The sequence below is a fragment of the Poromitra crassiceps genome (genome assembly GCF_964638095.1).
Source record: "Poromitra crassiceps genome assembly, chromosome: 16".
Classification (NCBI taxonomy): Eukaryota; Metazoa; Chordata; class Actinopteri; order Beryciformes; family Melamphaidae; genus Poromitra; species Poromitra crassiceps.
Window position 1 is genome coordinate 37,298,618 of NC_139645.1, and position 22,500 is coordinate 37,321,117.

At 43.9% G+C, this 22,500-nt stretch overlaps 2 protein-coding genes across 4 annotated transcripts in view; both read right to left on the reverse strand.

The window, feature by feature from the left end:
- Positions 1-737: 737 nt before the first annotated feature.
- Positions 738-6,929, reverse strand: LOC310791397 (cAMP-regulated phosphoprotein 19-A-like). Its single transcript, XM_083653093.1, has 3 exons — positions 6,752-6,929; positions 5,803-5,925; positions 738-2,839 (listed from the first exon to the last, which is right to left on the reverse strand). Exons 1-3 carry the CDS (start codon positions 6,806-6,808, stop codon positions 2,657-2,659), a joined length of 363 nt encoding a protein of 120 aa, XP_083509219.1. The 5' UTR covers positions 6,809-6,929; the 3' UTR covers positions 738-2,656.
- A 5,123-nt stretch (positions 6,930-12,052) lies between these two features.
- Positions 12,053-22,500, reverse strand: part of atosa (atos homolog A) — a 98,912-nt gene continuing 88,464 nt past the window's right edge. The window contains exons 7-13 of one of the 3 annotated variants that reach the window (XR_014553437.1): positions 21,256-21,344; positions 18,777-18,873; positions 17,873-18,031; positions 17,556-17,624; positions 16,240-16,433; positions 13,186-13,823; positions 12,053-13,039 (exon numbers count right to left, since the gene is read on the reverse strand). Coding sequence is in view for 1 of the 3 variants with exons in the window: in XM_083653085.1 (XP_083509211.1) it covers positions 13,670-13,823; positions 16,240-16,433; positions 17,556-17,624; positions 17,873-18,031; positions 18,777-18,873; positions 21,256-21,344 (762 nt within the window). In the remaining 2 variants the exon portion in view is untranslated. Of the gene's footprint in view, positions 13,824-16,239; positions 16,434-17,555; positions 17,625-17,872; positions 18,032-18,776; positions 18,874-21,255; positions 21,345-22,500 lie in introns of all 3 variants that reach the window. The other 2 variants (XR_014553438.1, XM_083653085.1) reach the window with 2 other exon arrangements.

Below are 22,500 nucleotides of genomic sequence, written 5' to 3' on the forward strand. Positions count from 1 at the left end.
TCACATAAACCATTTTGAGATGGTGAAGCATGAAGTAAAGCAGGTGTAACTAATAATAGCATTATTGATTATGGTCCATTCCATTATGTGTCCCAGTGCCAGGGCCCTCATTGGTTACACATGCTTTACCACCTCACAACAGTTCCTGTGAAAAGGGTCTATAGGGCAGCAAAGTCTAAGGTCACAATCTGGAAATATGTTGCAGCTCACATTGAAACAATGCTATTTTCTAGGGATGCACGATATATCGGCAATCGTATCGGTATCGGCCGATGTTAGTAATTTTTTAACATATCGGTATCGGTCCGATGTTGCAATGTTAATATCAGTTATCATTATCAGCCAAATTCTTCACATTGAGATGAAATAATACAGTAAATCTATGATTTATGGGCTTTTCCAAAAGTATGTGATTTATGGGCTTTTCCAAAAGTTTTGGAAATAAAGAAACGCATTACTTTTTCAAATTCAGTGTTTACATGTATGTACAAAATGTGATGATCATAAAAAATTGGTTTTATACAGATCATATCGACCGATAAATATCGGTTATCAGCCATAACAGCAATGTTAATATCGGTTATCGGCATCGGCCAGAATTTTCATATCGGTGCATCCCTATTTTCCCCATGTTGCCTGTTATTATAGACCTGATTATATCCATTAAAATGCAACCATCAAATAAGGCTGTAATAAACAGTCATAGCCTCCATAACAGACAAGACATGAACAATGAAAACATTTGTGCAAAACTATTTTATTTACAAAACAAAATGGCACAAAGTGACAGCAGGGCAGCCATATACATGCACAGCTCAGACAGATGTAGTGCGAGTTTATATCCATCAACCTGGACCACAAGCAGTCAGTAAGGACCTGGAGAAGAGCACTACACGGTAACAATGACATTGTTTCATAAAACTACTTGAACTTTGAGTGTAACCCTAACCCACACGTAGACAATGTTTTTAGACAAAGTCCTACAGTAGCTGATTCATAACAGTAGCATTGTATTTGTTCCCAGTGACAGGAGTTGCTCCCTGGTCACATTGTCCATAAAATGATACCCATGCAGCTTGCGGGGCATAAAGGCTGGTCCCTACTGACAGTTTAGCTCCTCTGCCTCTCATTTGGGATGTACACACTTAATTCATGACAACTGGGAAGTGGAAACTTTGACACGAGTAGAGGACAGTGTTATTCTTCCAGGCTGAACTGAAGGGCAGAGCAGAAAGCAACATCATCCTCTCCTCTAAGCCATCTACCTTGAAGGTCAAACATTTCGGAGTTTCAAGAGGTCTCGACTGCATCGTCTACCTGCCGCCCGGAGATGACGCGTTGCACCTGAGCTTTTAAGCACATGGTGTGTGTGTCTTTAAGTGTGTGTGTGTGTGTGTTCAGTGCAGCAGCTGGATGAGGCTTGACTTTGGGAGCCCTGCGTCATACATGCAGTTCCATATATGGCAGTCTGGCCTTCGCTGTGTGGTCCATCAGTATTGGCCTCCCTTTCTCCATGATTCAAAACCAACATGTGAACAGAACTGAACTCCACCTCTGGGTTATTATATTAAGTCAATGACTCAAGCACATTAACAGCATCATTTAGAATAAGGACATACAGTGAATGACAATTCTAATGTAAAATTTTCTTAAAAGGCTGATGTCTGCCTCTGTGCCAAACAGGAAATACTATGTACAGTTCAAAATTGAGGGATCCTTATCAGCGTACTGAAGCCCTCCAAACCGTACAGAGCGAAGCTTCTGCCAAGCGCACCCCCCCCCCCTCCCTCTCTCTCCGCAGCCAATGAACATTGTGTTGGCTGTCGTCCATCAGTCGCACAGAGGCGTCACAGTCCGCTCAATCGCACATGGATGTCCTGTCTTACAGCGTATCATACATGGAGGAAAGAATAACTGAATGGAGAAAGTGGAGACAGATGATGAGACAGCCTGCCCTCCAACTGGATACGACCCACGACATCATTGGTACAAGCAGCCGAATACGACCTTACATCTCCTTTCAACGTTAAGTGTCCTCTAGCGGTCATGTGACCAGATCAGTTTGGTGAAAAAACCTCGAGGCGTGCGGGATTTGAACCTGCGGCCGCTGGCTTGACAGCCACCTGTCGTAACCACTCGGCTACCGGTTCGTTGCTGTCCGTAACCCTAACCCACACCCTAATCCTAACGTTTTTTGAAAAAAAGTAATTTTTTCATGTTGCTTGGTGGAAGTCGCGTAGTACTTTTTTCTGCCACTGAGGGGCGACTGAGGGGCGCTAGTCTAGCAGACGTGCTATGTGGATATGGCGTCTTATGAGTCTTATATGTTGCAGTACTTTTTCTCTGCCACTGAGGGGCGCTAGTCTAGCATATGTGCTATATGGTCGTATTCCAGGTGTTGCTGCATTATGACCTCATGGAGCATATGAGTTGGAGGACTTGTGATGAGGGGAGGGCAGGGAGGGAGGAGGGAGGGCAGGGAGGGAGGAGGGAGGGCAGGGAGGAGGGAGGGCAGGGAGCACAGAAAAAAAAACAGAGACTGGAGGTGATATCCGCTAGCCAGGTCGCTGGGTGCTAGGTAGGTATGGGTTCCTCTGGGGCGGGGTCCGGGGCTGATGGGGAGAAGGTAGAGGCAGGGGGACAGGTGGTGTGTGCATCAGCCTGCCAGTTTGCTGGCCACCAGAGAAGGTTTCCTTTGGGGCAGGTCCTGGGGGGTGGGGATGTGGTCCCCTGTGATCTCGGGCTTCTCTGCTGCTGCAGCGGCGGCAGTGGGCAGCTGCTTGTTCTTGTTGATCTTGGCTTTAGCCATGTTGTAGTCGCCCGAGTCAAAGTACTTTTGCTGTAGAGACAATACAAAACATGGGGGGTATTAGAAGCAATACATGTGCTGTTTTTGGTGCTGACTCCTCCCCTAATTTCTTGAGAAAGTAAGTGAGCATTGCTAGAACAATAATGGGGGTGGGGGGCTTCTACAGTACATTCCAAGTAGTGCATTAAAAAAGGAAAAGGGGAAAAAACAATAAGCACCTGTAGTACCAACAAGTTAAGTTGAAGTCTACATCCATGTCTGACTTTACAACATAAATAAATGTGTTTAGAGGCTGGTCTGTATAGCCAATTTCACATTTCATGACAACTGTTTAAGTGAAGTCTTTGGTGAAATGAAAGTGATCACTCTACTGACATTATAGTGAATAATTTCCACTGAGAAACATGCCGTCTTCACTTACAGTAGAGACAATTTTTACAGAGTACAGAGGACTGAGATTCAGATATTGAACTATAATGTTATTTTATAAAACGGCTCTCTCAAATCAAGCAATCTGATTGGTTCACAGCCATTGTATAAATCCAGTAACCGAGTCCAATAACCCATGGCCATGGGTTATTGGTTGCCATGGCAACTCTCTTACTAAAAGCCTTTGGTTACCTAAAAAAAAACAAATGGCGGAGACAGCTGTCAGATCCTTGTGAATCGATCTTCGCTTATAACTTTACTAATACTTTGCAGAAAATTATGTTTTGTACAAGAATAGATGCGGGCTAATGTCTTCTTTGCAAAAAAAAGGCTGTTAACCCCGCATTTAACCCCGCATTTAACCCCGTAACGTTAGTTGGTGTCGGGCTTTGCAGAAAGCACTCAGCTTCTCAGCAAGCGCTGAGAATGCAGCGCTGCGCTCGAGCTGCCTGTCGGCTTTCCAGAAAGCTCTAGGCTTCTCAGCAAGCGCCAGGATTGGCCAATGTCAACTTCAGTCTCCAGAACAATCCAATCAAATCACCCGCACGTTCTTGCGGTCCCGCCTTACAGTAATGTTTCAACTGACTCTATCAGAATACCATGCCAGTCGGACTTTTGCCAGTCGGAGTATTATTATTATTATATTATTATACTTGGAAACCGTTTTATAAAAGCAATATTGCACTCGAGCTGCGTGGTGTTGTGGCATATATCCCGCTGATAAGCTGTTATCCCACTCGGCCTGCGGCCTCGTGGGATAACAGCTTATCAGCGGGATATATTCGCCACAACACACTTGCTCTCATGCTATATTGCTTAAATATAACATTAATGGTGAGTTTCAATTGACCAAGTACTTTAGTCTTTAATATGGTATCAGTAACAGAGCCTAAATACGCCTACGTCCTGCTTCACTATACGAACCAGCATCTGAAATATTACGAGGGGTGGTGAACGGCGAAAGACAATCCCGTTTGAATTGTGCCATTAAGTACACCACAATGCCGCAGTTTGTCGTAAAACTGAAACGTAACATTGAGTTTGGAATGAAACGGCTCAATCAACCACATCTCTCCTCTCGCACAATATACGTCACACCAACACCAACATGGCCTGGCGGGAGAGAAAGTTATCGCTTACATGACTGGTTGTGTGTAGTCTTTCTGATTTTATAATTTATAGTGAGACAATTTTACGACAAACTGCGACTTTCTTGACTTGCAAAGTTCTCTTTTAAATCGACAAACCTCATGTGTGTACTTCATGTCACAATTCAAATGGGATAAAAAAAATGATTGTCTCTCACCATTCACCTCACCACCACTCATGTTTTGTACGTGGCTGGTTGGCATAGGGCCCTACATAGGGCTGTCTCTATTATTAGAGGGGTGTTCTCTTTTTCCGCTTGAGCACCTGCCCACCCAAACGTCTGTGTACGTGACTGAGTAAACAGTAATGTGATGAATCCTGAAAGTGAAGCCCTTTTCCCACATGCGCTTTGTACCGCTAAATGACCGGAACGTGGTCTAATGCCTGCATGTGGGAAAGGCACCGTGCCGGTATAAGCGCGACCGCGTCGTCCCCGACATTTCACCAGTTTCGATCCAGTCAGAAGAGCGGTATGCTCTTAAGGGGACGCAAGTGGAAACGGGTCCAGTCATTTTCCGCGACAGCGGTCCTTCAATCATGGGCGAAGTGTAGCCTACACACGTTGCTTAATGTTCCAGCGGGCATAATCTAATCATTCGCGCACATTAAAGCAAACTGGCGAAATTATCTTGTGATAGCCTAATAAGAGCAGTATGTCAGCTTGCTGATTTCCGAAGGCAAGCCGGACACATCAAACGAAGCCAATCTGTAAAAAGTGCTTCAACGCGACGCAGGTGAACGGATAAACATCGAACCAGCAACTATTTCTCTCAGACACGGATCCCAACTTCTTCAAAGTGCATCATCTAATCATTTGCGCACATCAAAGCAAACTACTTCCACACATTTCGCTTCATGCATTTGCTTTCTCTACATACATAGGCTACAAGCGTTGGGCAGCTTGCCTTGCAAGCCTCTGCCATTCTCGCTTTGTCTGTCCTGTGTCAGGCTGCTGCAAAGTATGGAGGACTGAGTGAAGTTTTGCCGACCCCCCAAATAAGCTCCCCCCTCCCCCCGTCCCCCGTCCCCCAACATACCGGCTATTTGACGACTAGATTCCCATATGCGCGCGCTAAGGTGTGAAGGGAAATTCAGGGAAATGTCCGATATTGACTTACAGGTAATTTTCCGGTACGCATGTGGGAAAAGGGCTTGAGTGTAACCGAGTGTCTCTGTTCTTTATAGCTTGGCTATGGTTTGTAGCGATCCTGCCTGAAAGCGGCACGTTGGTCCTTGGCCAACAGGATTGTCCCGTTGGTCTGATGGTTAATGTGTTGCGCTTGTAAATGACAGATCCCAGTTTGAAACCAGCCTCGCCTGTGCTGATTTTGTATTTAGTGGGTAAATAAAACGGCTCCATAACAGATACAGAACAGTCGGTTACATGAGTAAAAGTAGAAGAGGAGATAACTCACCCCCTTCTGAAGGCGTTTGCGGAGCAGATCTGAGCCCCCGGGTTTATGTCCCAGATTTGGGTATCTGGCCTTCAGTTTGGCCTCCTCTGACTTTTCAGGACTGATCACCTTATCATCCCCCTCCTGAAAGCAAGGGGAGAGAGGTAGAGAGAGAGAGAGAGAGAGAGAGAGAGAGAGAGAGAGAGAGAGAGAGAGATCCTGTACTTTAGTAGGTGTTGCCAGGCTCCCCAACGAAAAATGATCGTTCAGCTTCGTTTGCCAGTGTGGCACAGAGTCAGATGATCTGCTGCGAGTATCAGACGTTTATACTAACTGTACAACACATTCCAAAGCTGCTGAGTAGGTCTATCTGTCATAACGACTTAGAGCTGCCCATTTCTAACCAAGTAGTAATAGTAATCTCGGTAGTTCACTGGTAGTTCATTTAACGTAACGAGAGTCAGAACGGTCTCTGGGTAACATTAACGTTAGCTACCGTTAGCGTAGTGGTTTGGTTTTTCCCTTCATGACATAGCCAACAGAGGTAAGTAACGTTAGTTAGAAGATTGGACACGTAGCCACTCGTTTGATAACGCGGAGATTGGGAAATGTCACTCTTTGACAGTTGGATGGCTAGCGTAACTAGCGTTAGTTTACGAGATTGCTGCAGCTAAAACCAAACGGCACGCCAGTGTGTTGGCGCTAGCTAGCAGCTGAGCTAACATACAAATGATCTGCCAGGCTGTGAATGTCATGTAGCTGACAGTATCCATGACACTCAGACAAAATCAGCAGCGCTACCGCTGTGTCATTACAAAGTTGGGCAACTGACATTAACATTAAATAACCAAAGCTGGGCTTATTGGCCTTGACTAAAATGTCAACAATAATAGCGAGAGGGCCGTAGATGTATCCTAGCTAACAAAATCAATCCTGCTAACAAGCGAATTCGCTGCATTTAAAACCTTACTTTGTCATCCACCGGCGTCTCTTCGGCCGTCTTTGTTTCCTCGATTTCCTCCGACATGTCTAAACGGACCTGATCTCAGTGAAATCAACAGATAGATAGCTCAGTAGTTGAACGAGAGATGGTAAAATCCCCAGCTTTGACTTTCCGTCCCCATACGAATCCCGCCGACCGTTCACTCCTTGTGTTGAGTCCCGCACAAAAATATGGTCGCCGATAAATACTAGCTACGTCACATGCGGAGACACCGTGCGCGTTCCCGGTCCTCGGGCACTTTCCCTTTGACACATGTGCGATAGGGTTTTGCATCTGGTTCAGACTGTTGCATAATATGCCGATCAGCTGTGGGATCCATGTGCACGAAACACACCCAGATTTCAGTGAAAGATACAGTAACATTGATCTAGACTAGAGTTTGCCTTGACGAATGCCTACCGTCAGGGACCTATAGGCCCGTCTGTCTGAGGGCTGTCTGTCTGAGGGCCAAATGTGCCAAAAAATAAATTACAATATAAATACATCGATATATAATATACAATTATTTAAAAAATCCAAACAGAGATACCTGTTTTTGCAAATTAACTCTTGTGAGTAAGTGGGCTCTATGCCACGTTTCAATTTCTGTCCACATTGTGATGTCACAATGTCTATGACATCATCACTGATGATGTTATGACATATTCACTGATGATGTCATAGGCATTGTGACATCATCAGTGACATTATTATTGACCAAATCATCTATAAGTGAGTGACATCCCTGATGATGTCATAGGCATTGTGAAATCATCAGTGACATCATGATGGCTAAAAAAAATTACTTTAGTGAGAAAATATTGGAGCACAGGAAGGAGCCAAAGAAGCTCTGGAAATGCCTAAAAGAAATCGGTTACAGCACCAAAACTAAAACCAGTGGCAGTAACATCAGCCTAGAAGTGAATGGTCAAATAACTTCCAATAAAAAGGAAGTAGCTGAACATCTTAACATCCACTTCTCCTCTGTTGCTAAACAGCTAGTTGACAAGCTTCCATTACCTTCAGGGGCCTATGGTGAGAAACATCTGACTGGTTTCGGGCAGCTGGGCATTGAACCTAGCCTAGGTAAACCCAGCCACCACGTGACCTGCTCTCTCAGTTCCCAGTCACTATAGTGACTGAGAACAGGTCTGAGAGCAGGTCACGTGGGGGATGGGTTTACCCAGGCTACATTGAACCAGGCTCGTTGGCATTTTCCAGAGTTTCTGAAGCTGAGGTAGGTAAACAACTTAAAAATTTGAAGCCTACGAAAGGCACAGGTCTTGATCTGATGCCGGCCAGGTTCCTCAATGATGCTGCGGAGGTGATAACTCCCTTCATCACCCGCATCATGAACCTATCCATCACGTCAGGAACTGTACCAGTGGGTTTTAAAAAAGCCAGAGTGATTCCTCTTTTTAAAAAAGGGTGTAAAAGGGACCCAAACAACTACAGGCCTGTATCGATTTTATGTTCTCTGTCTAAAGTCTTGGAAAATCTAGTGTTAAAACAAATCAATGACTTTATTACAGAGAAACAGATTTTATATGAGTGGCAGTCAGGTTTTAGGAAATCCCATTCTACTGAAACATGCCTGATGTACCTCACTGATTTAATTAGGAGGGAAGTTGATGCAGGCAAGTTTTGTGGTCTAGTGTTGCTTGATCTTCAAAAAGCGTTTGATACTGTAGACCACGGGATTTTAATTCTTAAACTCAGAGCAATGGGTTTTAGTGTTTTAGCATTACGTTGGATCGAATCATAACTTACCCACCGTCTTCAAAGGGTGGACGTTAACGGAACGCTTTCTGAAGTTCAAGAAATGGGGTGGGGGGTGCCGCAGGGGAGTATCCTCGGACCCCTGCTTTTTCTTTTATATATTAATGATTTTAGAGCGGCGACCTCACCTGCCTGTAATTTGTTTCTTTATGCTGATGACTCTGTTTTAATGGTGTCGCACCAGGATAAATCTGCTGTAGAGAAAACTTTAAGTGCAGAGCTAGAGAGTGTTTGTGACTGGCTGTCAGACAACAGATTGTCTCTTCACTTAGGTAAGACAGAAGCCATTGTATTCGGCTCTAAAATTAAATTGTCTAAATCGCCCGGTCTCGTCATCAAGATTGGTGACATTCAAATTAATGCCAAAGATAAGGTAAGCTACCTTGGCTGCATTTTAGACAAATGCTTATCAGGTGAGTATATGGCTCTGAAAGTCCTTGGCAAAATTAACATGCATGTCAGGTTTCTGGCCAGGAAAGCTGCCTTTCTCACCACTCTTTGGCTTCTGCACTTGTTCAGAGTCATTTTGACTATGCTGCCATCTGCTGGTATACTGGTCTCTCTCAGAAACTCAAAAACAAATTACAAACGGCTCAAAACAAGTTGATTCGAGTCATTCTTAAATTCCATCCACGTACCCACCTGGACCAAGCTCATTTTGACAGTCTTAATTGGCTGACAGTTGAGAAGCGCACTTTATACATCAAGCTGCTGTTCACTTTTAAGATTGTTAAGAATTTTGTTCCTATGTATCTTAAAAGCTACTTTTCTTGTGTGAGTGAGCGTCACCAGTATTCTACGAGAGGCAGTTCTACTGATTTCATCCCTATCAGATTTAGGACCCTGATGGGGAGGAACTCGTTCAAATATAATGCAGCGACTCAATGGAACATGTTACCTTCGTGCTTGAAACTGAGTGAGTCTATCTGCACTTTTAAAAAAGGCTTAAAAAAATGGTTACAAACATCCGCACTTTAAACCGTTTTATCCTGTCCTTTTTAGTTCTTGAATTGGTTATTTATTTATGGTATAGCTGGTCTTTTATTTTATTGATTGATATGTTTAGTTCTAGTTTTTATTTTTTTATTTGGGTAAATTATAAACTGAGTTAGTAATTTATCTTTTAATGGAGTTGTATTAGTTTTAAATTATGCTCCCACTTGCACTTCTTTGTTACACGTATTTACGTTGTCTGTCTTGTCTCCATGGGGACCACAATGGAAATAAGCCTTCGGGCTTTATTGTGTTTTTATCCTCGGTGATATGTTGTCTTATGTCCTGTTTTTATCACCAAATAAAGTCAATCAATCAATCAATGATCATGGTCATGAAGTCCTTTGAGCGCCTTGTCCTGTCCTACCTCAAATCCATCACAGACCCACTCCTGGACCCCTACAGTTTGCCTGTAGACGATGCAATCAACATGGCCCTCCACCACATCCTCACACACCTGGACAATGCAGGAACCTATGCCAGGATCCTGTTCGTAGATTTCAGCTCTGCACGCTCATCCCAGCCCTGCTACAGGAGAAACTCTCCCAACTGGGCATGCCCGACTAGCCTGGGTAAACCCATCCCCCACGTGACCTGCTCTCAGACCTGTTCTCAGTCACGTGACTGGGAACTGAGAGAGCAGGTCACGTGGGGGCTGGGTTTACCTAGGCTAATGCCCGACCCCATCTGCAGATGGACCACAGACTTCCTGACTGACAGGAAGCAGCATGTGAGGCTGGGTAAGCACATCACTGACTTTCGGTCCATCAGCACCGGTGCTGCCCAGGGCGGTGTCCTCTCTCCCTACTTCTTCGGTCTGTACACCAACAGCTGCACCTCCAGTCACCAGTCCATCAAGCTCCTTAAGTTCGCGGATGATACCACCCTCATAGGGCTCATCACAGACAGAGATGAGTCGGAATACAGACAGGAAGTTGACCATCTGGTGACTTGGTGCAGTCAAAACAACCTGCTGTTAAATGCTCAAAAAACAATGGAGATGATTGTGGATTACAGGAGGAACAAAGCCCCACCTTCCCCCATCACCCTGTGACTCCCCAGTCAACACTGTGGACTGTGGAGTCCTTCCGCTTCCTGGGGACCATCATCAGCCAGGACCTAAAATGGGAGCTGAACATCAGAACACCAAGAAGGCACAGCAGAGGATGTACTTTGTGCGGCAGCTGAAGAAATTCAAAGTGCCAAAGGCCACGATGGTGCACTTCTACACCTCCATCGTTGAGTCCATCCTCACCTCCTCCATCACCGTCTGGTATGCTGCTGCCACTCTCAAAGACATCAACAGACTTCAGCGCATCATCCGCTGCGCTGAGAAGATAATCAGATGCAACCTGCCATCCCTCCAGGACCTGCATGCAGCCAGGACACTGAAGCGGTCTCGCAAGATCATGGCCGACCTCTCCCACCCTGGCCACAAACTATTTAAGACACTCCCCCACGGCAAGAGACTGAGGTCTGCCAAGACCAGAACCACCCGCCACAAGACCAGCTTCTTCCCAACCGCCATCAGCCTCACCAACAAGGCCCGGAAACCCCTTCCACCAGGGACCTCACCAACAACCCTCCCCCCCCCCACACACACACACACACAAACTCACTATCTTCTCCTAAACTCAACTGAACCCCCCCCCCCCATAAAACTGCAACTCATCTAATTTAATGCCTGTTTAACTGGAACTGTAAATTCATGTAAATTCCCTGCACATTTAATGCCTATTTAACTTAGCCTGTAAATTTCATGTACATTCAATGTACAAGTATTCAAACTCTTATTTAACTCCGACTGTAAATTCATGTAAATCCACTGCCTATTTATCGTCTATTTAACTCAGTCTGTAAATCTCATGTAAATTCAACGTAAATTCATATTTATCATCCACATAACACGTCACCACTCATGTACATATTATATTTACTGATTTGATTGCACTTGCAACTTTGTGATTGTCTTTAGTTATCTTCCTACTTCTGATCTCTGTATATTGATGTGACCGCTACGCTGCATACCGACACCAAGGCAAATTCCTCATATGTAACTTGCATACTGTGGCAATAAAAGTGATTCTGATTCTGATTAACCAAAATCATCTTAAAATGTAAACTGTCTTAAAAAGACAGAGCCAGCGGTTATTTTGCTTGAGGCGCTGAGCTGAGGCCACGAAGGAAGATGCAGAGGGACAGAATGTAGGGAAACCGTGGATAAATCCAGTAGTAGGTGGTAATGCAACAGAAAGGATGCCAACTGCCATAAAACACCACAGAAGACAGCGACCTCTGTTTCGAGCAATTGTGCGCTGCGCATGCCAATAGAGCAGGCGAAGCCAGGCCGCGCAGCGGTCGAGCTGCAGGGCGAGCCTAGGAATCAAGCGCACATAGCGCTCAAGATTTCTAGTATGTACTATGTATACATGTATACAGTATGTATGAATATGGAACAGAGAACACGGTGGGGAGGAAAATAACACAAAGACTCAACAGATTTTCAGATTGCTTTAAGAAGATATTTATATATATTTGTTTTCCAGATTTGAATATTAATGTCAAAAATACATACTATGATATACACTTTTCACTACATCATCTTAGCATGACAGACGTCACATGAGTAGTAACTGAAATATTAATTTAAATATTAAATAAACTGATGAAGGTAAACTGAAAGTAAATATGTAAACACTAAACTAAGGTTACTCTTTTTTCTATTGCAACACTTCCAATAAAGTGGTTCTGTAACAGTACAAAAACGTATTAGAATACCGGTGTTACTATTTTTTTTGTTTCATTTCCAGTTACAATGGGGGAAAAACAGTGCGCTTCTGATGTTCTGCTGTGATGCTTTCGATTTTATCTGGTTTGATTGCTTGTTCAGCTTCAGTGGTCCATGTTTGTTGGAGCACATCTCTTCTTCAGTGGTCCATGGTTGTCTGTGTTTGTTGGAGCTGCACCACTGTCTGCCACCCATGCCCACTTTCACATGGACTTCCCCTCCTCTGAGCTCGGCAGTCATGGAGTCACAGGGTCAAAGCCAAATTCACTTTCAGTTAAATTTCTCGAGGAAGTGGACTTTGTTCCCAGATCGAAAACTGAATGATCTTTTGCCACAAAAAGGCTCTCGCATTCCATCAATACAGAATTGGAGATCCGAGGCTTATTCAAATTAAAGGAAAGCTTTGCCGATTTTCAACCCGCTTTGTATCGTTACAATGTGGGTAATATATACAGATGAGCAGCCTTTATCTTCTCTTCATGTTTTCCTGCACTTTATTCCAGGCACCTCATACATTACATTACATTACATTAATGTAATGTAACACCTCCGTGTCAGAATGATGCAAAACACATCCTGATGTTCTGCTCGAGGGCGGCTGTTCCAACTACACATTGTTTATTTTATTTTTTTTATTTAGGAGCGCTTTAACGAGCGTTAATGAACCATACCAGCTGGCCGGGGTGGAGTTTCTGCAGGCAGACGGACAGGAATTTCTAGATGCAGAAAACATAAAGGGGAGGTAAACACTGGCTATCCGCTTATAATACAGAGATTTTAATGATACAAAGGGGGTTAAAAATGGGCAAAGCCTTCCTTTAAGCTAATATTTTATTTTTGAATGAACTAAGAGTGAACTGACCCCAAATCAGCTGAGTGGATTTAGGTGTCTGCCTCCTAAGACCATCAGTGTGCTCTCCTCTCCTGCCAGACGCTGGAGAGGAAACACAGGCCCGAGAAGTGGAAAAACGTTACCTATCAAATCTGATAAGGCCTTATTGACCACGAGAACAGCATGTCAAACAGAAACCCATGAACTGTGGCCTCAGCCGCCACAACTTTGGACGTGGCTTCTCTGACCCGAGGTCGCTGCACTCAACAGAGAAAAGGGTTTCATGTCTGATAAAGTCTCCAAGGCTCTTAGCTCTCCTGGATCTGTTCTGGGCGACAGGAAGTGAGCGAACTTAAGGAAGGTCAACGGCACCGGCCCGTTGATTCTAGTCGACTGCTGTCCTTTATACCCCTTCTGTTTCAGCCCACTAGCCACAGGCTAATGGGTGGAGTCAAGTTCAGGGTGTGAGTCAAGCTTCAGTAGTGGCCTGCCGGGTGAGGGAGGGAGCCAGGCCTCAGCAGCGGGGCGAGAAAGGCGGGTCAGCGGGAGACTCTGTGAAGGACTGGAGCTCATACGCAGCACCGCTGTCCACCTCCATGGACTTCCTGGAAAACAGCAGACGGACGTCCCTGTAGAGGTAGATCTTCCCAGACTTAGAGCTCTGGAACCTGGTTGGACGGGGACAGAAGGAGGGGGATAAACTCTATTACTACTTATAATGCATTTTAACAAGTTTTTTAGTCTTTTGTAGTAAATGTCAGTACTGTCACACTTTATTTAGTCCACCTACAGAGAGTCTACAGAGCATTTGTAACATTTCAACAGCTTATCAGTTGGCATTAGTTGACATTCAAATCTCGCTTCAAAACACATTTTCTCATTGGTTTTTAATTAACTCAGTATGAGAGTTGCATTTTATTGTCATTCTGTCACTGTCATTCTTGCTATTTGGATTGATTGTACACATGGACTGTATGTATACAGGGTTAGGGTTAACCCTGTATACATACAGTATATTATATATATATATATATTATATTATATATACAGGGTTAGGGTTAACCCTGTATACATACAGTATATTATATATATATATATATTATATTATATATACAGGGTTAGGGTTAACCCTGTATACATACAGTATATTATATATACAGGGTTAGGGTTAGGGTTAACCCTAACCCTGTATATATAATATAATATATATATATATATAATATACTGTATGTATACAGGGTTAGGGTTAACCCTAACCCTGTATATATATATATATATATATATATATATATTATATTATATATACAGGGTTAGGGTTAACCCTAACCCTGTATACATACAGTATATTATATATATATATTATATTATATATACAGGGTTAGGGTTAACCCTAACCCTGTATATATAATATTGTACACATGGACTGTATATATAATATTGTACAGAACTTTGGTCAACTGTGTTGTTTAAATGTGCTTTTATAAATAAAGTTGGTTTGGAATAATTCAACCGTTTGTCTTTGCCTATGTTTTTCCCCCCAATATTTTATTTTCCGTTTTTTATCCACCTTATTTTTGAATGCCCTGCTGTAAAAATAATTATGGGTACAAGATCCGGTTTGATTGTTGCAGCTTGCGCATTTCCTCGTTATTAACGACTCTTTAAAACTCCGACGCTGGGAGGGGGGGGGGGGGGGGGGGGGGGTTTGCTTGTCACAATAAATAAGACTGGTTTGACGACTTATTTGAGGGAATGTAATAATTGTATCTATCACATCAGCTATTTCTGCTCTTTGAGCAACTCTGGATATCGACGAGATTTTTGCCAAGCTGGACCTGATTAGTGATTTGCTCCGTTCGCCTGCAGCTTTGAAACATGACAGACGGGTGTCAAGCTGTCAGCAACAAGGCTGGGAGGATCACACTGGAAGAAGCACCCATAAGGCATCATGGCAGCTAGAAATAAGCTGAACAATAAACTAACAAGACAAACACAGACAGACTCAGACACAGGAAATCAAAGGAAAGAAAAAAAATACAAACATCATTTTACACATTACAACGTGGAGCTACCGGCCACATAAGGTGCTATGTGTTCCTAAGAGATAATGTGCATGAGATGCCACGCAAGGGCTCCATTAGATGCCAGCCGTCACCCCTAACCTCAGTCACTAGTAGTCATTCTTAACCTTGTCAAAGCAGGAGGCCAAAAACAGCTCCCAGATAGCTCAGAACCTTGAGTGAGTTGGTTCTCAGCGCCCGAAGTCTCCACATACGTATGACCAAAACCACGTCCGTCAGCCACAACTTAAATGAAGGTGGAGAGGAGGACTTCCACTCCTTCAGAATGAGTCTCTTGGCGACAGTCATCCACTGACGACACTTGACATCCACATGACACTTTAATAAATCAATCGGTCAATCAATCAATGTCGGTATGTTCATGAATTGTTACAAATACTCTATAGCTAATGTGTTGAACATCAGTTGAATAGAGAGGCAAAGTGACCGCCTACTTCCTGCTTCAGCACTGTACCAGAGATTTTCATCCGCCATTTATTTTCCCATACGCATTTCGTAAAATGCATATAAAAATAGTTTTTAAGGTTCAAACCAAACGGTACAGATATATTTAGAAACAGGAGAGATCACATAACATTTAACTTGGACCAAAACGTTTAAATGTGGGTTTAAAGAAAATATTTTTTCAATGTTTTTTTAAGTTTTGGTCCGAGTGAAATGTTCTATGGTCTCTCCCCATTAGAGCGTTAGCTGAACCGTTTGGTTCGACGAAATACAACTACCGGTATTTTATAAGTTCCACTTTGCCTCTCTATTGTTGAATGTCAACTAATAAGCTGTTGAAATGTTACAAATAGACTCTCTGTAGGCGGACTATCCAAATGAAGTGCTACCTAAATGTCTTATTGTAAATGTGACATGAAAAACAATTCTAAATAGTGTTCTGTTTCTACAGAAAACACATAATAATAATAATAATAATAATAATAATAATAATAATATGAATGATAATAGTAATTTTGGTGTGAAAATCCTACAGTGACACACGTTGAAGCTTTCTCACCTCAGATGAACGAGGTAGCGCAGGGTGCGTCCCTGGCCCAGGGCGAGGGGCTTCCTGCTGGGGTGTGTGTCGCGGCGGACGGGAACAGAGAAGGTCCTCTGGCGTAGGAAGGTCTGGTGTCCGGCCGGCATGGCTCGTAGGTCATACACCACAACAAACATCTTCACCACCGTCTTGTTTGGGTTGAATAAGGTCTGACCCACACAAACGGAGAGCAGAGGGTTTTACACTCAGGGCAGGATTTACACAGAAACAGACTGTCTTTAAAGTCAAACTGAACTTGTGCGTCGCAGTCCGTTTCAGACTGAAAACATAACTTGTCTGAGATCACAGGTTGAGAGGCGGGTCATAGTAGTATGTCGATTATTTTATTTGACAATTCTGGGGACTGGATTGAGCTTTGGCCAATCCTGGCGTGTTCCGCCTCCAAATGGAGTGGGATTCAGCGTGTTGTGGCGCTCTCCTCGGGAAGAGCCTGGTGACGTGAGGTTAGTGGCTGAGAGGAGCTCAGCGAGCAGCAGGCAGCCAGCTGCCTTCATGTTGCCAAGCGGAGAGTGCAGCCCGACGGCCTGGAATCTCCGAGGAGTGACCCCTGACAACCAGGCTCTCAAGCGCGCGCCATTATCGCTATTGCTGTAAATACGATATTCCTGGAATGCGCGTTTTAACGAGCCAATTACATTTCTTTGCATTCTTAAGCATTACAGTTTTCTTTATTGTGTATATCAACATACAATTGGCCAAGTTAGTAGTTCGTTTATGGGATAGGAATTCTGCCAGATGACAGGCACTAGGCGCCATTTTCTCTTTCTTTGGAAGAGAAAATTATCCTGAAATGAAGATTTGATTGACAGCTGCCATGTCGTGATATGATTGGTTGAAATGGGGTAGAAATTTGATAGTACTAGGTGACGTCAGCAAACTGTAGATTACTGTTATGAAAGAAATCTTGAAAAATGGACTTTTGATGTGAACAAGTGTGAAAAACTAAAGAAATTTGTGTACGGTGAGGGCTTTGACGTTGTAGCATGTTTTCCGCATTTGTGCACAAGACATCTTGCCCCCCTGCCCTCATGTCTGCATCCAACATGGTGACTGTGCCTCCTTCTCCACTAGAGGTCTCCCTTTCTGTCTTACTAGGTGTAATCCCTCCTTTGTTCACCTCCATTTTCATTTCAAGATGCAAATATTCCATTCAAAAGAGCATCCATCCGATCCGTACCTGTGTAACAATATAATAATATTATATATATATTATATATATATTATATATTATATATATTATAATATAACAATGACAGTTTAAAAACTCTCACCACTTGAATGGTTCCAGATGGAGGTACGCGGTAGCCCCTTTTCCCCAGGGATTCCAGGTTGATCACTCCCTGTGAGAGAACACAGTGACAACCGCCATGTCACAAACACGTACACAGGTCATCACACACACACACACACACACACACACACACACACACACACACACACACACACACACACACACACACACACACACACACAAGTGTGTGACACCACCTCTACCACTTACAGGTAAGGCTTTCAGCTCCAGGCTCAATCACACAGTAAACCCAAATGACTGAATTATTGATCGAGTGGCTGAAAAAAGTAACCTCACCATATATGGCGAGGGAGCGTTGTCATCGGAGACGCTGTAGAATGACACGTCCACGGGCAAGGTCATGTGACTAGGGCAGAAGGACCCGCTGGCACCAACCTCTGCTGTGAAACCCTCCACCATCCCTAAAGGCTCCAGGCGGTAGTTCAGCACACACTCCTGTCAGGAACAAAATGACATCACACTCCTGTCAGGAACAAAATGACATCACACTCCTGTCAGGAACAAAATGACATCACACTCCTGTCAGGAACAAAATGACATCACACTCCTGTCAGGAACAAAATGACATCACACTCCTGTCAGGAACAAAATGACATTTCTTACTGTCAAAATCCAACAAACTTTTGATTTTCACTTTGACCTTTGACCTTCCCACCCATCGCAGGAAACTCCCTTTTTCATCCACTGAGTAAAGTGTGTGATGGAGTGGACAGTGTTTTTGAGAGCCAAGTGCTTTTGAGAAAAGAGCCTTGTTGGATAGTTAGGGTAACAGGGTTAGGGTAACAGCCGCCACAATGGCTGTTAGGGTCGGCAAACACAGCTGCCACAGGCAAAACAAAATGTACCAGTCACTGGAGGGTGGCTAGTTTGAACTTCCCATGATAAAAAGAGGAAAGCATCCCACACGCTGGGCTCTATATGCAGGATATTTTTTACTAACAATGTTTCGACATGAAGCTTTCTTCTTGGTCTTACAAATGGAATGATTTTTCTTCTGCCAGTGATTAGCACCTAAAGTACTTCGTTTCAGAGTAACTTTTACTAACTTCATGTGGGGATGCAAAATGGCATGCGTGAAGGTAAGCCATTCTCAAAAAAAAAGCTGATGATTCTCAGCCCGTGTGTGTGTGTGTGTGTGTGTCATCATGTATAGGTCACATGCCAGAAACCCTGGTTATACCTCAAAGTTTCCCAGCAGACTGAGACTGGCAGGTGGAGCGCTGGCACTGAACAGCTGGTGGGGCTCATCTGTGTCATCCTCTCTCTTTAGGCATACTCTGAAGGGTTAAAACACACACACACACACACACACACACACACACACACACGATGAGCTTGCTTTTTGTGCTAAACATGATAGCTGCTTTTTGCTGATTGCTGTTTGTTAGACTGACATTATTTCACAGGAAGAATACAATTTGAACTGGCAGTAAACATTTTTGTCCACTGCTCACTTTAACTGATCAACCCCTAAATCACATATAAGTCACATATATATATATATTTTTTTTTAAACCAATCAGTTTCTTTTGTTTTGGAATGGACTGGCTGGTTATCTGTTACAGTGGCTGAAAGCACTTCAGCTGGTGGTGGCTAAAGTTGACTTTGCAGCCTGAATGTCAAACTCGTAAGCTTCATCAAAAGAAGCACTACGCTGCCACCCACATCTGCCTGTAGGAGGTGCTGTGGAGCCCCATGTATAGACAGCCAGTTCACTTCTGTCTGCCATTTTGAGCCTAATGGTGTGATTTTAAGTGCAGTCGCACTACAGCAGGGCTGCAGTAGGTGGCAGTGTGAGAGGTAACGTCAACAGATTGGGGTTGACCCGGCCACTCACAATATGAATAAGACTCATACTCATACCAGCCCACCAAAGGGTCAAATCTGGCCCACGGGAGAACTTTGATCCTTGCCATCAGTTTTAATGAGCCTGAACGTGTCCACCAATTCTTTTATGGAATGTGGGAAAACTCAAAAATAATATTGTTGAAATTGCACTTATTTTTCCTTAACACATTGAATGCCAGCCATGTTTTCATTCCTGTAGGTAAGTTGTGCCAGGGGTGTTTTTGACGATTCTGGCTCATTTTAGAAACAGACGAGGATTCTTTTCTGTTAAGAATTCATGAACACCAATCATCTAAAAATAACTAATAGAATGTGTGCTTTCTCTGTCTAAAAGAGTTAGTTTGCAGAGTTAGTAGTTATGTAGATATTAGCCGTTGAGTACAGCATGGTTTCAGCGTCTGGAAATTTATTCAGAGATAAATGGCTTTTTGTGAAACAGTCACTTTAACCATTCATTTTTGGCATCAGTAAGACCGTCAGACATTCTAAACAATAGTTTTGAACAGTAATTTCCTCCATAACAACAGGAAACACCCCTCTCATTCAAACTCCTCCCTCCGTGTGTCTTGTGTCCTCCTGGCTGTACAGCGGGCGTGTCAGAAGCGCTTTTGCTGCTGCCTGCCTGTGTGCCTGCCTGCCTGCTTGCCTGCGTGCAGACGCTCCTTGTGCGAGTCAAGATGGGCCGGGGAATGCGTGGGCGATGGGCAGATGTTGATTCTGGCCTTTCTGAGGTGTTTCAAAGTGTGTTTCACCTATGATCTATTTTGCAAATCGCTCTCCGCTCTCTGTGTGCTGCTGCCGGTGCGCGGCCGCTCTCAGGCAAGACAAGTCTTGAATGGATTACTGTGAAATCGCCACGGCATTTCCTTGAACGGCTTGGTCCCGCGGCAGTTTTTTCTTTGATTTCGGTCGTCTGGGGGAGCACTGTCAACACTTAGTGGGTCGGTAAAATAGATTATACACATTATCTTGCTCCAATAGTGATCTCGAAGATGTAAAAGTTGTTGATTGATGTACCACCGTCAAAAAAAAAAAAATGTTTATGTAAGACGAGTTAGCTCGTCCTTGGCACTTAAGCGCTGGATTATGTAAGACGAGTTAGGTCGTCTCTGGCACTTAATGTGTTAAGAATCTCAGGCTGTTCATCATCTGTTTTGTAAATGGATGGTCCATTCACTGTGAATGTTTTCAAAATGTACCTGTACTTTTCTAAAATAATAACAACAACAATAGTAATAATTATAATATATTTCTTTAAAAGCACATCCCCAAGTGCTACAAGAGAAAGGAAGGACAAAGGGGGGAAAATGGGGTGAAAACAGCGGTCAGTAGGTCACAGAAATGACCTTCTTTAGAAGGTTTTGGGACCACAGGACAACATGGGTAATGTACAAACTCAATCAGTAAAGAAGTGTTTTGTTTGTCAGCCTCTGCTTACGCCTGCAACGTTTAAACACAGGGAAAAAAGCAGACAAAACTCACAACTCCAGCAGAGTTTGCCTTGCTGGCAGGTACACACAGGTACACACAGGTACACACAGGTACACACAGGTACACACAGCGACAGCTGAAAAGTCGCAAAGTGGAAGAAATGACTTTGGGAGAAGAAATGAGAAGTGCATAAGAAGGGAAATGCACTGGAAAACAATAGGTTCTTTGTCATATAACTATGACTCCTGCAGGGACACACACCTTGTAATCATCACAAACATGGACTGACTGGATTAGTGGAAATGAACCTGGCCTCCTCCATCTGGACAGTTGAATCTCCTAACTACAGTGAGCAAGATCCCAGGTGAGGGAATATGTACCTTTTGTCAGAGGCCCACGGCAGAGCCTTACAGCCAGTCAGAGAGGTGTCCAGGTCAAAGTAGCCCGTCTGACTTCTCCTCTGAGGAACCTGCCACAGACACACAGGACATGATTCAGAATACACACTCTCCCAAGTCACACCAGAGCTCAGCGGAGACGTCGGTTTCTTGCTTTAATCAAGAAGTCCTGAAGTGAAACAGCCTGAGCTGAAGTGAAACAGCCTGAGCTGAAGTGAAACAGCCTGAGCTGAAGTGAAACAGCCTGAGCTGAGCTGAGCTGAGCTGAGCTGAGCTGAGCTGAGCTGAGCTGGAGAATCATTTGAAGCGTGGAGTTCAGGGCGATATCTCGGCTGTTGAGCAAAAACACACGCAGTAGCAAAATGTAAAATGTTGTCCAGGAATGAGATCTATGAAATTATACACTGCGTTTTAACAGGATGAAGGTTTCTAGAGTAACGAAAGTCACAATAAACAAATATATTTGAAAAAATATGAAGGTATCCCTGTAACATGTGGGCTCCAGAGTGCGTGTATTTACACGCATTTTCCCACCTTAAAATCTGCCAGTGCGTATAAATATTTTCATAACACGCACTCTCTCGCTCGCCCTACTCTTGTACCACAGCGTGCAGCGTTGTCAATCAAAATATCTCACATGGAAAGACAGGGGAAATACAAAAATAAAACGTTTTCAATTGCTTCTGAGTGCTTTAGACTTGGGCAGAATCGTTTTACTTTGAAAATCCGACTGGAAGTTGTATCGTTCTTATCGCTAGTACAACACAGGACAGGTGTGACCGGCCGGCCAGACTCACTCGTACCGGAATCGGAGCCATATATATATATATATATATATATATATATATATATATATATATATATGCACTGGGAATATATATACGTCCCAGTGCATGCACTGGGACGCGTCATCAGTGATGTTAACTGGGGTCGTGGGGTGTTTCGGGTCTGTCAACATCATACACCCTCGCCCAGTAGACCCAGCCGAGGCCGATTACGACCCCGACCCGCGTCCCGGAAGCAGCCGCTACGGATCAGCCTTCCTACTCTGTCTGCAGCGTTGCCCGCGGAAGGGTTGATCACGCCCAATCCGCTGCAATAGAGTTAGTGCTACACCGCAGTATTGTAAGACCCTTCGGTGCATGGAGGTCTAAGGCCCTGTGGGGTGACTCCAGGCCGGGCACCTCCTTCGTCTCACCAGAACCTCCTGTGGCAAAAGGCAATCCT